Source organism: Aethalodelphis obliquidens, unplaced genomic scaffold (genome assembly GCF_003676395.1).
Source record: "Aethalodelphis obliquidens isolate GAN/ISIS:26980383/991018 unplaced genomic scaffold, ASM367639v1 scaffold35, whole genome shotgun sequence".
Taxonomy (NCBI): Eukaryota; Metazoa; Chordata; class Mammalia; order Artiodactyla; family Delphinidae; genus Aethalodelphis; species Aethalodelphis obliquidens.
Window position 1 is genome coordinate 11,861,971 of NW_020837979.1, and position 14,223 is coordinate 11,876,193.

Consider the following 14,223-nt stretch of genomic DNA (forward strand, 5'->3'; position numbering starts at 1 on the left):
TGAGCTAGCTTCGGCTGTGATGGGAATTTGTGAGACAGCAGCAGGAAGTACAGGATCTCATGAGAGATCCTGAATGGGAACGCGAAGGTTATGAGACATGGAGGCATCATCATCTATCAGCTGGAGGCCACTGCCTCCTCACCTCTGCGTCTCTCTGTCTGTCTGCTCCGTTCTTCTCTCCCATAGAATCTGCTTCTCTCTCTGTACATCTGCCGAGAGTGGCCCCTTCTAGAGCTGATGGATTTAAGTCTTGGGTTTGAGAGCAGCTACACGTGGCCTGACCTCTCTGCTTTTTACTTCCTTATTCCTGGCTGTGGGTTAGTTGGAAGCAGTTGGCTTCACAGGTCCAATCAGCTATGGCCTGGGGACAGAGTCGGGACGTTGAAGGCGACTGGCCCTGTGTGTTGGGATGCAGATGATGGGGGTAGTTCCCAGAAGAGGGGATCGTGGGTTAAGCAGAGTTGGCATGTCTTGACCTTGACGGATGTGAACTTGTGTGTTTCAGCGTGTGATCACTTACGAATGTTATGCTCGGGAGGCTCGTTTATCTGCAGCGATGTACGTGTGTGTGTGTCAGAGAGAGAGAGGCACCGTGTCCACGCGTGGTGGCTTCCTATCCATTCTTTGTTTCCTTTCTCCACGTGGCAGATCCTGTGCTATGGGTCAGGGACACAGCGGAGAACAAAGCAGACACTGTCCTTGCGGTGACCTGCCAGGGAGGCGGGTGTTGCACGGAGTATCACACAAATGAGTGTCTGAGCTGAGGTCTTCAGGGAGAGGCTGGTAGACTAGTCAGCAGAGCAAGGGAGGGGAGGCAGTTCCATGCAGGGCACAAGCAATGCCAAGGCCCTGAGGTTGGGGGAAGAGGGGAATTTGAGGAATCAAAAGCAGGCCTGTGTGGCTGCAGTTCAGGGGACAAGGGGGTTGTTTGGCGAGCCCAGCCCAGACCTGGTGGGGTAGACTCTTAGGGACGCTGTAAGGGCTTTAGGGTTTGTCTAAGACCATGGGAAACTCCTCGAGGGTTTACAATCTTCAGAATTGTAGAACCGATGCCATCTCTTTTCACAACTCAAGTTCAGTGTCGTGGCCTCATGTCCCTAGAACTGCAGGAACCAGGTCGCCCCCTGGGTGTTGCTCTCCTGGCTGCAGTGGAGGGATTCCGCCCCCCACCCCCCCGCCACTTCTTAGTCTTCCCACGGCACCAGGGGCCCTGCCTTGGGCCCAGCTAGTGGCCTAGACTTCTGTTTCCACAGTATGACTTCCCTTTAGGACCTTGGGGTCTCTCCTGCCAGGAGACCTCACCTGCGACCGTCTGAATCCAAGATAGGGGTTCTAATGACATCCAGCCTCAATATCTCATTCCCCCCATCCCACCCCGCTGCCCTTCTTCCTTGTGCAGGGGGCTGGCCCAAGGCAGGTCAGTCACTGCCACTGGGGTTCTTCAGAAGCACCCCGACCTCCATGGCCAAGGGGCGCCAGTCACCAGGAATCCCCAAATTCCCAAATGCCAGCTCTCCCCGCAGCTGCCAGTCTCCCACCTCTGGGACATTCGGCTCCAGGCTACCAAGGGGCTCTGGGTGCTCAAGGCCAGGCTCTGATCCCTCAGAGCTTTGCAGATTTGCAGGAGTGTCGGCAGGAGAGGAGAGTTCTGCAGTTGGGCCGGGCCCTGGGGGGTTAGAGGTGCTCACAAGTGGTCCTCCCACCCTGGGTGTGCCCCGTGTCAGGGAAGCCCCAGCCTCTGCTCTGATCCACATGCCACCCCCAGGCCCTGATCGGTAGCCCAGTTTACCATCTCCTTACTGACCCCGGGCCCCGCCAGGCCCCTGGTTCCCCAGGGGAGACCTTAGACCCATAGCCTGTGAGACTATAGCTCATACTTAAATGATGCTTCCTGTGTCCTGAGCACGTTTATTAGCTCAGTCCTCCCAACCCCTCTACAAGGGGGGCCACAGTCTTACTCTCATTTTCCAGATGTTCCCAGAATCCCACAGATATAGTTCATGAGGCCAGGGATCTGAACCTCCAGGCACCAGAGCCTGTCTCCCAGAGCGGCCCTCCTGATGTAATAACAGGCACGCACCACTCCAGGCTGCCCCAAGGCCCAACTTTCCAGGTTTACAAAATTGAGTTCCTGATTCTTTAGCAAGAAAACATTTCTCTACAAAAGCTGCTTCAAAAATTCCCAGCCCCAGCTCAGAGGCCCTGGCATTCTAGGTGGTGAGGCCGGGCTGCAGAGAGCAGGAAGTGAGGCCCTTCCTGGGAAGTCCCTGCGGTTAGGGCACCAGGATGGGGCCCTGCCCCGCTCCAGCACCCTGCACCTCCCGACCTGGCTTCAGACCCCATGGGCTGAGTCAAGGAATGAGCCTGGGCTGCAGAGACTGTGTGAGGGGACAGTGAACTGCTCCTCCCAGACCCCTCTGGAGAGGGTCCTGAATGATGGACACTTCGTCAAGCGACTGGCCTGTCCTTCCCTGACAGAGGCTCGAAGGTGGCAGGATCAGGGTGGAGGCAGCCACTAGGCTGGCCTCCCCTTCACCTGCGCCCTGCGACATTGCCTACAGCAAGGCCCTGCTTCAATGCGCACAACTTATAAAGCATTCTAGAGTCTGCCCATCATTCCTTCTTCTAGCCAGCCCCTCCGCTATGGCAGGGCAGGAAGTGATTGCTCCCTCTGCAGTTATCAGAATGAGGGCCTGGAGAACGAAAGGGACGCATCCAGAGTCATGCAGCTGCAGACCTGGGGATGAGACCCGGGACTTGGAGCCTGGCGGGAAGACCCTGCCACTGTTCCCATGCATCGACCTGGGTGGTTTTAAAGATTCCTGAGTTGTCTGCTCCCTGCTGGCAGGGTCCAGGGCATGAAGCTAACGAGCAGGTCAGTTCTGAATGGCAAAGAGGAAGAGAGGGTTGAGAACACAGAATCTTTCAGAGAAGGTGGGGAGAGAGTATCTGACCTCGAAGACAGCATCATGCCAGGGTTGGGCACGGGGCCTGAGGGTAACTGGAGGAGGGCACGCATACCCTCTGCTCCCCAAGCCAAGCCCCAACCACATGGGCCACAATCCAACCATGATGATCCCACCCAAGGGCCTTTGTGCTTGCTGTTCTTCCACCTGGAACACTCCTCCCCCTTCTTAATCATTCAGGTCTCAGCTCAAATATCACCTCAGAGAGACTTCCCCTGGCCACTTTCCCTAAAATCGCACCCACCCCACGTACCTTGAAAACCTCACGTTTCTTCTTTCCCCTCTAGCACTTCCTGCCACGTGAAGTTAGTTCGTTTGTTTCTCGTCTGCCTTCCCCATTAGAACATCAGGGAGCTTCTGTGGCTTTCCCCCGAGGCCCAGAAAAGAACCTGGCACACAGGGTTAAGTCCACCCACGTTGTCTGGATGAAGGCGTGTACGCAGGCGCCAGCTGACGGTCGTTGGGTTTGGGTGGGCACGAAGGTCCAGCCCCACTAAGCCTGCTCAACCCCTCCCACGTGACCTCCGGTTTTATGCAGGTAAGAACCAGTTTGACTTCTGTTCGCCTGAGTCACCTTTCCGGAAGCTGGGCTTGCCCACCTCCTTGCGGTGGCCAGCCCTGCGTGGGTATATGGGAAGGCAGGCTGGGGCTTCTCCTCTCATCCTTTTCAGGGAATCAAGAAGGAGGGAGCAGCTCTGCCCTGGGAGGCGTTGGTGGCACAGGTAGTGCCTGGCTGCTCTTCCTTCCTGTGCCAGCGCTCAATCTGGAGCCAGAGGCTGGAAGACCTTGGAACACCTCGTCTTCTACCAGGCCCTCCCCATGGAAACCCATGGTAAGCTCCTTCCACTCCTATTTTTCCATCTGAAACATGGGACTGAAAAGTATTTGCTAAATACTCTCAGACTCTGAAGAGTGAGCTTCAAGGGGAATGTCAAGGGCGTGGAGCTCCAGGCTTGTCTGGGAGACCTGGCCACTGTACAGACAACAGCCTCCATGGAGAGACCACGCAGATGCTCTGAGGCAGGGGCTGAGAGCCCCGTGCGTGCTGGGTGAGCAGGTGAACTGAGGAAGCATGCCTGCTGTGCAAAAAATCTGGAAGCCCTTGGAGTCACTTGGGCATTTCCCAAGTTGATAGAGATGTGGAAATTTGCAGAACTGTTTCTGTAAAAAGAGAGAAAGGGCTTCCCTGGTGGCGCAGTGGTTGGGAGTCCGCCTGCCGATGCAGGGGACACGGGTTCGTGCCCCGGTCCGGGAAGATCCCACATGCCGTGGAGCGGCTGGTCCCGTGAGCCATGGCCGCTGAGCCTGCGCGTCCGGAGCCTGTGCTCCACAACGGGAGAGGCCACGACAGTGAGAGGCCCGTGTACCGCAAAAAAAAAAAAAAAAAAAGAGAGAAAGAACAGTGTAAGCTAAATGAGAAATACTAATAGAACCTGGTCCTCAACCATAGATCTGAGGGGTAATAGGGAAGGGTAGGGACGGTGGAGAATTAGGGGTTGTCACTAGTCAGTTCCACAGGTGGGTTTTTCCATGAGAATGCAGGCCCAAGTGACCAGAATTTCTCATTTTTCTTCTTTTTTTTTTCCCGCATTATGTGGCATGTGGGACCTTAGTTCCCCAACCAGAGATGGGACCTGCGCCCCCTGCAGTGGAAGCGCAGAGTCTTAACCACTGGACCCCAGGGAAGTCCCCAAACTTCTCATTTTTCAAAAAGAATCAGATATTCTGATTTTGTGATGTGTAGCATTCTGATTAAATAAAACAATAAAGTGAGAAAATAAAATATTTAATCTATGAGCTACTGGCTTGCAACCTCTGGTTAAGTAAGATACATGAGGGGCAGAGAAAAGATCTTAAGGTTGGTGGTCTGAAGGTCCAGTTTTTAATTCTAAGTTGGCCTCTAATGGGTAAATTATTACTCCCACCTGGGTCTCACTTTCCTCAATGCTGAGAGGAGGCTGGCAAACTCGGGGTTTCAAGGACACAGTAATAACTAATACTTCCACAGTGCTTACTACAAGCTGGGCATTCTGCTGAACTATTTACGTGGTTTACTTCATTTAATTCTCACAATAACCATATGAGGAAGGACTATTATGGTTCACATTTTCAGAAGAGGAAACTGGGGCATAGAAGGTTAAATAATTTACCAAAGGCCAGACAGCCAGTATAAGTGGAGGAGCTGGGCTTGACAACAGACAGTCTGTCTCCAAACCACTGGATATGCTCTAGGGGTATGGAGACCAAATGAGATCAGGAAGCGAGAAGTGCATTGTAAACCACAGCAGTGATTCCAGGAGCAGCAAACCTTCACCCTTCCCCCAGTGGGTGTAACAGTCTCCAGTGGGGTGCGTTAAACTGTTAACCCATGGTCTTCTGTAGTTTTCAAATGTGTAAGGGAAGATGTAACTCTCAGAACCAGACAGTGATATGCTGTGAAGGAATCACTATACTTATAAAAGGTTCACTCCAAAATATTTTAAGCTGGCACATAGTAGGTGCTAAATAAAGTGTATAACTTGAACTGGATTGAATTCAGGAGACAACTGCATGTAAGTCCAGTGAAGACACCATGTCTCCTGGGAGGAGGAACCACATTCTCCATTTAACGTCAGGAATGTGGGTGGTACCACTGACACCAACCAGAGAACGGGGATCTGAGAAGAGAGAACTCAGTGAGATTCATGGTTTGACAGAAGAGCCGGGAAAGTGAGGACAGAGACAGGATGAAGATGGAACCACCCTGTGTGTATTCTGCATTACCCTGGACAAGCCATTTACCTCACTGGACCTCTGTTTCCTCTCTACACTGCTGACTTTATAGCTAATGTGTGTGAAGGAGGGGGAGGAGGTGAAGAAGTGACAATGAAAAGGTAAATCCTTTCTACAACCTAAGTTTTTGTGTGTGTGTGTGTGTGTGTGTGGTACGTGGGCCTCTCACTGTTGTGGCCTCTTCCGTTGCAGAGCACAGGCTCCGGACGTGCAGGCTCAGCAGCCATGGCTCACGGGCCCAGCTGCTCTGTGGCATGTGGGATCCTCCCAGACTGGGGCACGAACCCGTGTCCCCTGCATTGGCAGGTGGACTCTCAACCACTGCGCCACCAGGGAAGCCCACGACCTAAGTTTGAAAACAGTTTTAAGCTACTGAATGTTGACCATATCTTGATTACATAGTTGGGGGAAATTAAATATGAATGACTTAATTAAAAATTAACTTGATTAGAATGAGAGTGATTGATCAATATTATATCTGCTATAGTCTCTGTCCTTGAGTGGAAGACTTACTAAGGCTTTGGGGTCCTCTGGTGTGCTTTGCCTATATGTCTATTCATCTAATAAAATGGACAACATCTCTGCTACTGGGCTAATTGGCAAGGTACAATGATTGATAGTTAATTGTGCCTGCAATTTGCAGCAGTAGCCATGAGATGGTGCCGGTACCTTCTAAGGGTTTGTATGATAAGGCAATCATCTGTTTTCCAGGGACTGAGGGGTTTCCTATGATGCAGGGCTTTCAGTATTAAAACCAAGAAAATCCTGGAAAAACTAGGGCAATTGGCCACCCTAGTCCATAACAAGGTAAAGAGGTTTCTTTTTAACCTATGTAAGGTCTTAGAATCATCTTTTCTTTACTAGCAAAATACCTCCTAAAATTTCCAAACAGTTATAGAATAAATCATTGCTCTATAAGATGTGAGTTCAAACCCAAAGGAACAGCATAAGAACAAATACAATTCTTGTTCCTGTGCTATCAAGCAGAGAAGAAAAAATGTCACCTGCCTCTCTGGCAGGACTGCAGTGTAGGAAGAACTGTCTTCAAATCCTGGCTCAGCCAGGATCTGGGGCAAGTGATTTAGTCTTCCTGAGCCTCGATTTCTTATTCTACAAAGTGAGTATAAGTATATCCCCGTCTTGAGACTGGGGGTACATATACCTGCCTTGCACAGCTATATGAGGACTAAATAAGATCTGTATGAAAGTGTACGACACAGAGGCCGAAATTCTGCAGGCAAGAAACAGGGTAGTCCCCTCCCCCAAGTTCCTGTCCTTCCCCTTCTTCTCCTGCCTGCGCAGAAGCTACCTTACAAAGGGAATCAGTCATCAAAGCCCAGAAGGCAAGAGTAAACACGTACCTTGGAAAAACATAAGATAAGTAGGTAAATAATGGCTTTCAGCGCAGATCCCTATCAAAGCCAGAAACTGCTGGAACAAAGATCATCTTGGAAAACTCTGAACCTCAGAAAGGATTCACAGTGAGTTTACCATTTGTATCTGGGAGGACAGCAAGCATCTTGTAAAGCAGCAATCAATCACAGTCGGCTTTATACACCGTCTCCTGACGTTTACCAGCCGGGACAGGCAACTCGGTCATTCCGATGGCTGCAGCTTGGTGAGCAGAGACGCCGAGGAGAACACCTGTCTCCAAGCCTGACCTGCCGCTATAGGGAGCTTCTAATAAACTAACGGATTTGGTTAAAATTGACTCGGCTGCCTGGAAGGGCAGGGTAGCTGGAGACTGACAAAGGGAAGACAGCAGATTATACTACGGGGGCCTGTATTGATCACCCTTTTTCCTCCTCTTTGTATTAATATATTTACTCATCTCTTGGAGAGAGTAACGGGAGCCTTTGTGCCATTATCTTAGTAAACATTTACAACGTTTGGACAACATCACTGCCTGTATTGTGTGGTATGTGCTGTAACACTCAGGCATTCAAGAACTGGCTGAAGATTCTGAATATGGGATTTAGCCATTACAATGTGAGGTACACACCTGTCCACCCAAGCCTGTTGCTTAAGTGTTTCCCAGGGACACTTGGATGACAACAAATGCAGCTCCAGGAGGCACAGCTGGAAATGCACCAAGATGCATTGATGTTTCCTGATAAATGGGATTTATTGGTAGGGATTGTTTCCCGGGAGGGCGATGGGACCTGTGGGGTGAGCCATTTGGGCTGAGGAGGAGGAAATTTGGAGTTGGGAAAAGTGGGGACAATTTCTGTCTAGAAAGACGAAAGAGCGCTCAAATCTCCCTGTCCCCTCAGGGTGCTGGAGCCAGGAAGAGCCCGTCTCTTCCCAACTTCACACTCAGTGATGTGGGTGGCTTGAAATCATCCATGGTGGGCGTATCTGCACCAGAGAAATTGGCAAATGCTACAAGTCAGAACTCCTTTTGGAGATCCCGCTGTCAACATGCACTGCCGAGATCAGGGTTACACCACTGCCCTGCTTTCAGGTTCAATCACCCCAAAACTTCTTCCAAGTCTAATCCACCTGGCCGCTGTTCCCCGGATGGTCTTAATAAAACAAATATGACAGTGTCACCCTCTGATTCAATTTTCTTTTAGATAAATTCCCTGCTCCTTGAAGGGGAACTAAAGGCCCCTCCTTCCCTGGTTCCTGCTCAACTTGTCAATCACGTCTTTGGGCAGACTCATGGGACTCGGGGGCGGGGGAAGATGCAGTTTATATTTTATCTCCCACTGAGTAGGAAGGGCCCCCCCACCACGACAACCCAGGTTTGGGCTGGGACCCTGGAGCGTGAAAAGTGAATGGAAATGAAGAAGTGAACAGAAATGGACTCTGGAGCATGAGAAGTGAACAGAAATGGATTTCCCAAAGCCCATTTCTGACTCATCTCAAGCCCTGTTTGGGTGAAGTCACCTGGGGCTGCCGTGCTCCTGGCCTCAGTGCCCAGAGAAGGCAAAAGTGAATTTTCTCTGGGTACATACAACATCCTCCAGGGCCTCAGATCATCCCTACAGTTTTTGCTACACAGTGTCCAGCAGTTAATAACAAGTAGTCAGGCATACGCAAGACAACGTGTGTACCAGAGAAAAACAGACAGTAGAAGAAGACCCAGTGGGGATTCAAATAATGGTGTCAACAGGGGCAGCCTTTGTAAGAACCCTGAATGAAGAATAGGATCAAGGGTGTAAAGGACAAGATTGCAATTTCTGGCAGAGAACTAGAAACTCTACAAAAAAGGAAGCACATGGAAATCCTAGAACTGAAAGATGCCATTAACTGAAATTGAGAAAGAGCTCGCATGTATTGAACACTTCCTATGTGGGCAGACTGCACTGAACACTTTACTGGCAACAACAATGAAGGTTCACCCACGTGGTCTCCATGGAGCCTGTCTCGTGTCACCCCTAGGACCCGGGCTTAGCCTGGCTGTCCTGTTTCCCTTCAAGTGGGCCTTAGTCATTTCTGCTGTCACCGGTGTCTGGCAGGGCAGGGCTCGGCACGTAGCAGGTACCAGTATAGCTGTGATGCCTGGTGCCCGGGGAAAGCACAGGGTGCTGACTGGGAAGCAGAGTTCACTCCATGGCGTGGTCATTAAGCTTAATTCGGGAAGCAGAGTGACGAGTGAGCACTACAAGGGAGAATACGTTTAGTTAGAGATGTCCCGTGGGTGGGCAGACATCACAGGGACACCAACTGATTTGATGGGACAGAGCAAAGAGTGGAATTGTGGCCAGAAGCGTGAGGAAAGGGAGGAGATTCTCCTCCCCACTTACTTCCTCCCCTGCCCACTCTCGTTTCTCCCTCACCCCGCCACAGGAGTGAATCCCTCCCCTCTGGAGTCAAGCGGGCTTGTTGGGCATGTGGACGGGCATCAGGGCATTGTGACTGTCCCCTCCCACTCTACCTGGTGTGATGAATCAGACATCATACCTCCCTATTGTTTAAGTAGTTCCTACGTGCCAAGGACGGGGCTAAATACATCGTGTGCAAAATGTCTCCATCCTCAAAGCAACCCGTGACAAAGCTTCCTTCTATTATTAGCCCCATCTAATGGATAACGAAACTGAGACTTGGAGAGTTCTGGCGTGTTGTCTGGGTAGCCCAGCTCATAACTGACACAGGAGAATGCAGCCCGAAGTCGGCCTGGCCCCAGGGACTCCCGCCCCCATGTCCAGAAAGACTCATCAGGCCACAGAAGGAAAAAGATACAGATCTAGGAAGATGGGGTTGGGGGGGGCGTGGAACCCAGGGCCTCTGCTCTCAGGGAGAAACCTGTCTCTTAGAATTTGGGCTGGGAACGGAGGAACATTTACCTAGGCACTGCAGTGTGGGCAGGACCTTGACCCCTTGGTCTCACCGTGGCAAGTCACTGCTTTTCTTCAGTATGTAAGGATAATTTTTTTTTTTTTTTTTTTTTTTTTTTGCCGTGCCGCATGGCATACGGGATCTTAGTTTCTTGACCAGGGATCGAACCCGTGCCCCCTGGAGTGGAAGCACAGAGCCCTAACCACTGCACTGACAAGGAATTCCCTTTAAGGACAGTTTTTGAGTGATGCTGGTTTAACAGTCGAGGAGTACTTCGTAAGTAGCCTAAGAAAGACAAGTAGGAGAGAACTTATCCTGGGAGGTGGCAAGCTGCCTTGTTCCCTTACAGCAGGTGTGATGACCAAGGTATGCACCCGGTGATTCATAAGTGTTCCAGAAATTATAAACCCCAATTCAGCAAATATTGGAAGTGACAAATAAGCAAGCAGGTTCATACACATCGCCTCCTTCAGCCAGCCCCCCCAAAACAAACAAAAACAATCAACCCCCCAACACAGCCCTCGAAGGTAGACATTATTTCTTACATGTGTTTCAAAGGTGAGTAGGAGCCCTCAAGGTCGCACAGCTTGTGAGAACAGAGCAGGAGATGTGCCTACGTGCCGTTTTGTCCTACTCAGGGAGGTGACAATTTTTGCAGAAATGTTTCACTTGCTCTGGAAGAGGAGCTCATTAACGCTCTGAGAAATTCATTCGCAAACTTCCTCTTTAAAACGATTTTTTATCGAGGTATAATTGACATATTACATTACGTGAGTTTCAGATGTACGACATAGTTATACAATTATATTTTTTTGCTTGTGATGAGAACTTTTAAGATCCACTCTCTTAGTAACTTTCAAATATGCAGTGGACCCTACCTCTCTGACAGATTTTACCCTCATTTGGACACAGCCTCTGATTGGTTGGTTGAAAATAAAGTCAGACTCCTGCTGTAATAGGAGACCCCTGGGTGGGAGTCAGGAGACCTGGATTTCTGGCTACACCTTTGCCATGGAAGAGCTGTGTGAACTTGGGCAGGTGCCCTCCCCTCTCTGGGTCTTTCTGGGTCTTCTTCAGAAACAGTGCTGGGGTGAGGTAGAATGATGCTGAGTGCCCATCCGGTCCTCAAAGGCTACAGTCTGTGCTTCTGCACTAGCGTTACGTTCTCCTACCATTTAGATCATGTAGGACCCGCTTCACATCTTTTCTGTCCATTAATAGGAATATACTTTCTTTTTTCCTAACTGTCTAGAATGTAGTAAGAAAGGAAGTGAATGTTTCTTAGTGCTCACTATGAACCAGAACTTTTGCCTTCCAACCAACCTTCCTTCCTCCCTTCCTTCCGTCCTCCCGTCCTCGTACCTATGAGAATGACATAATCAACCTCATTCTGAGCGTGAGGAGAGAGAAGCAGAGACCCAGATAAGTGACTTGTTCCAGGTCACACAGGTGGCAAACGGCGAGTGCTAGAGGTAGATTTTTGGATTCATTTCCGTCCCACGCTGAGTTCACCCCATTTTCCCGAGACCATAACTTCAAAGACGTCGATAACAGGAATAGGGTTGGTTTCAAAGCCCCTCTCAGGAAGTTGACTCTAATGCAGGAGGCAGCAAACTTCAGGCCAAATCCAGCCACCACCTGTTTTTTGTAAATAAAGTTGTATTGGAGCACAATTAAATTAGCTTGCTGGTGTACAGATCGTCCAAGGCTGCTTTTCAGCTACGAGAGCCGAGTTGGGTAATGATGACGTGCGGCCCTGCAAATTCTAAAATGTTTGCTATTTGGTCCTTAACAGAATGTTTGCCAGCGCCTGGTCCAGAGTCCAGCAAGGCCGTCCCGCCTTCAAAGAACACAAAGTGACCTGAGTCTGTCACGGGTCCTGGGAGCCCTGCCACCCGACTTCTTAGTAAAGGGGGATGTTTCTACTCAAACCTGTTTTTGCAACGTCTCAGGATACCTGTCGGGCAGACGAAGGGCTTTGGTTTTCAGTGTGCTCTTATTCCCAGGAACTCCGTGAAGGGGAAATAAAAATCTCAATTTTGGGGAAATTGCACAGAGGAAAAGGGGAGGGAATGGGTTACAACATCCCATTGCGACACTCAGCAGGGCTGAAAGTGACAACAGCAAGGTTTCTCGTTTTGAAAATGTGAGGGCGTTTCCGTTTCTCACAGTGGGACAGGGTGGCCGCAGCCTGGTCTCGGTGAGGGACTATTTTCTTTATAAGCAGCTCCTCTGGGTCTGAAATGGCAGTCTCCCATTGCCTTGTGGTCACAGGATGGAAGTCTGCAGGTGTCACCACGGTTACCTAATCTCTCTCCTCCTTTTCCTGTTCCATTCAGAGATAGCCTGCTATCCCCTGGGAAAGAGACCCTGCGAGATGCAAGCCTTCAGGTAAGGCCGACCCAGAGGAGGTGGGGCTGGACGGGTAGAAAATGGAGAAAGAACAGAGAGCCATCTGTGGCTGCCAGGTTGCATGAGGTTTGGGCTGGAAAGGGATGCTTGTTATTCAAGTAAGAGGTTGCCACATCCGCGGTCTTCGGGACTTGTATTTCAAAATATCCCAGATGTGTGAAGCTTGGCTGGAGGCCTGGCGGACTCTCCCAGAGACCCTGGCAACTTGGTGACAGACACGTGCCCAGGAGCCACGCTGGGGTTTGGGCCCGGCAGAACATGCTAGGCAAAGAGGCAGAGAGGGGCGCTGTGGGCAGGGCACAGCCCAGAGTTCCAGACTGACTGTTAACAGTGCCTGTCTGTGTTGATATATCAGAGGGTCCCGCTCCCCTGGGACCTCAGTTTCCCCATCTGTGACATGGGGTTAATGCTAACCCTGCCTGCATTACAGGGTCGATGTGAAGGTCAAACGCACGGATAACAGCATGACGATGTTTTGTGAGCAGTAAAGCGCCTGGCAACGATTACGCTTATTAAAAATTAGGTCAGGGACTTTGTGAGATGTTCATCATTCCTGGCTGTAAAAATAGCAGGCTGTGATGCTGATAAAAACAGAACACTGTCCGAGTGCGGCCTCTGGGCCAGGATGTCCCAGTACGTGTCAGGGTGATCTCACCCTCCAGCTCTGAGTTTCTCTTGCCTGAGGCTACGGGACTCTGCGTGCCTGTGTGTGTTCCAGAGAAGTCCCTCCCCCAGGGGTCTGCTTCTGTCTCCTCCCATAGGCTGGGAGCTCTAGGAGATGCTCCAGGGATGTTTAATCCCTTCAGATGGGATTCAGCTCATCCAGGAGCTAAGCATAATCACAAAAGGTCAAATGCTCACTCGTGCCAGGAATTTTACCGTTTGCCTGACCCCCTCTCATTGGGCTCAGGGGCTCGTCACAGCCACCTGCTGAGGTGGGTGCTGCTAGCCCCCTCTCACAGGTGAGGAGATGAAGCACAGGTCCAAGGTCGTGCTGGTGGGCGGCAGGGAGTAGAGGGTCCGCGTCGCGGCTGGGGCTCTGTTTACTGCATCTCACCGCTGCAAGCCCTGCTCTCAGCCGGAGGGGTCCTTCACCAAGAAGAAAAAACTGGAAGCCAGAAACAGGCCATGGGGTGAGCTGGAGGGGAAGCTGACTTGTCCCTGGGGACAGCGGCCCCTGACAGACCCAGAACAGGCCACTGGCCAATAGAGGACAGGCTCTGGGGACAGACCTCCATGGTCTAAGGCTTGGAGGGAGTTAGCTGCAAGGGGCTCTGACCCTCGAAACTTCTAACCCTGTGCTGTGTGGGCCACTAGTCTTGGATGAATCTTAAAATTTACATTGAAATTCATAAAAAGAGAAGAAAGTAAAAAATCCAGACCCTTGGTCGCACTACGTTTCAAGAGCTCAATAGCTGCATGTGGCTGGTGGCTGCCATATTGGATGGTGCAGACATAGAACATTTCTGCACCCACGAAGTTCTGTTGAGGGTGTTACCCTAGAGCCTGCTTTGCTGAAGTAGAAGGTGGCTGCCCTGAGAACTTGAGCATAAGGAGCAAGGTAAAGAAAGGGGTAGGAGCTTCCCTGGTGGCGCAGTGGTGGAGAGTCCGCCTGCCGATGCAGGGGACACGGGTTCGTGCCCCAGTCCGGGAAGATCCCACATGCCGCGGAGCGGCAGGGCCGTGAGCCATGGCCGCCGAGCCTGCCTGTCCGGAGCCTGTGCTCCGCAACGGGAGAGGCCACAACAGTGAGAGGCCCGCATACCGCAAAAAAAAAAAAAAAAAAAAA

General features: G+C 50.9%; 1 protein-coding gene across 3 annotated transcripts in view; it reads left to right on the top strand.

The window, feature by feature from the left end:
* Positions 1 to 3,628: 3,628 nt before the first annotated feature.
* Positions 3,629 to 14,223, top strand: part of IL1RN (interleukin 1 receptor antagonist) — a 15,231-nt gene continuing 4,636 nt past the window's right edge. Inside the window, exons 1-2 of one of the 3 annotated variants that reach the window (XM_027129079.1) lie at positions 3,629 to 3,798; positions 12,362 to 12,413. In XM_027129079.1, the coding sequence (XP_026984880.1) occupies positions 3,786 to 3,798; positions 12,362 to 12,413 (65 nt within the window). In that variant the 5' untranslated portion in view covers positions 3,629 to 3,785. Of the gene's footprint in view, positions 3,799 to 11,856; positions 12,223 to 12,282; positions 12,414 to 14,223 lie in introns of those variants that run through there. The other 2 variants (XM_027129080.1, XM_027129078.1) reach the window with 2 other exon arrangements.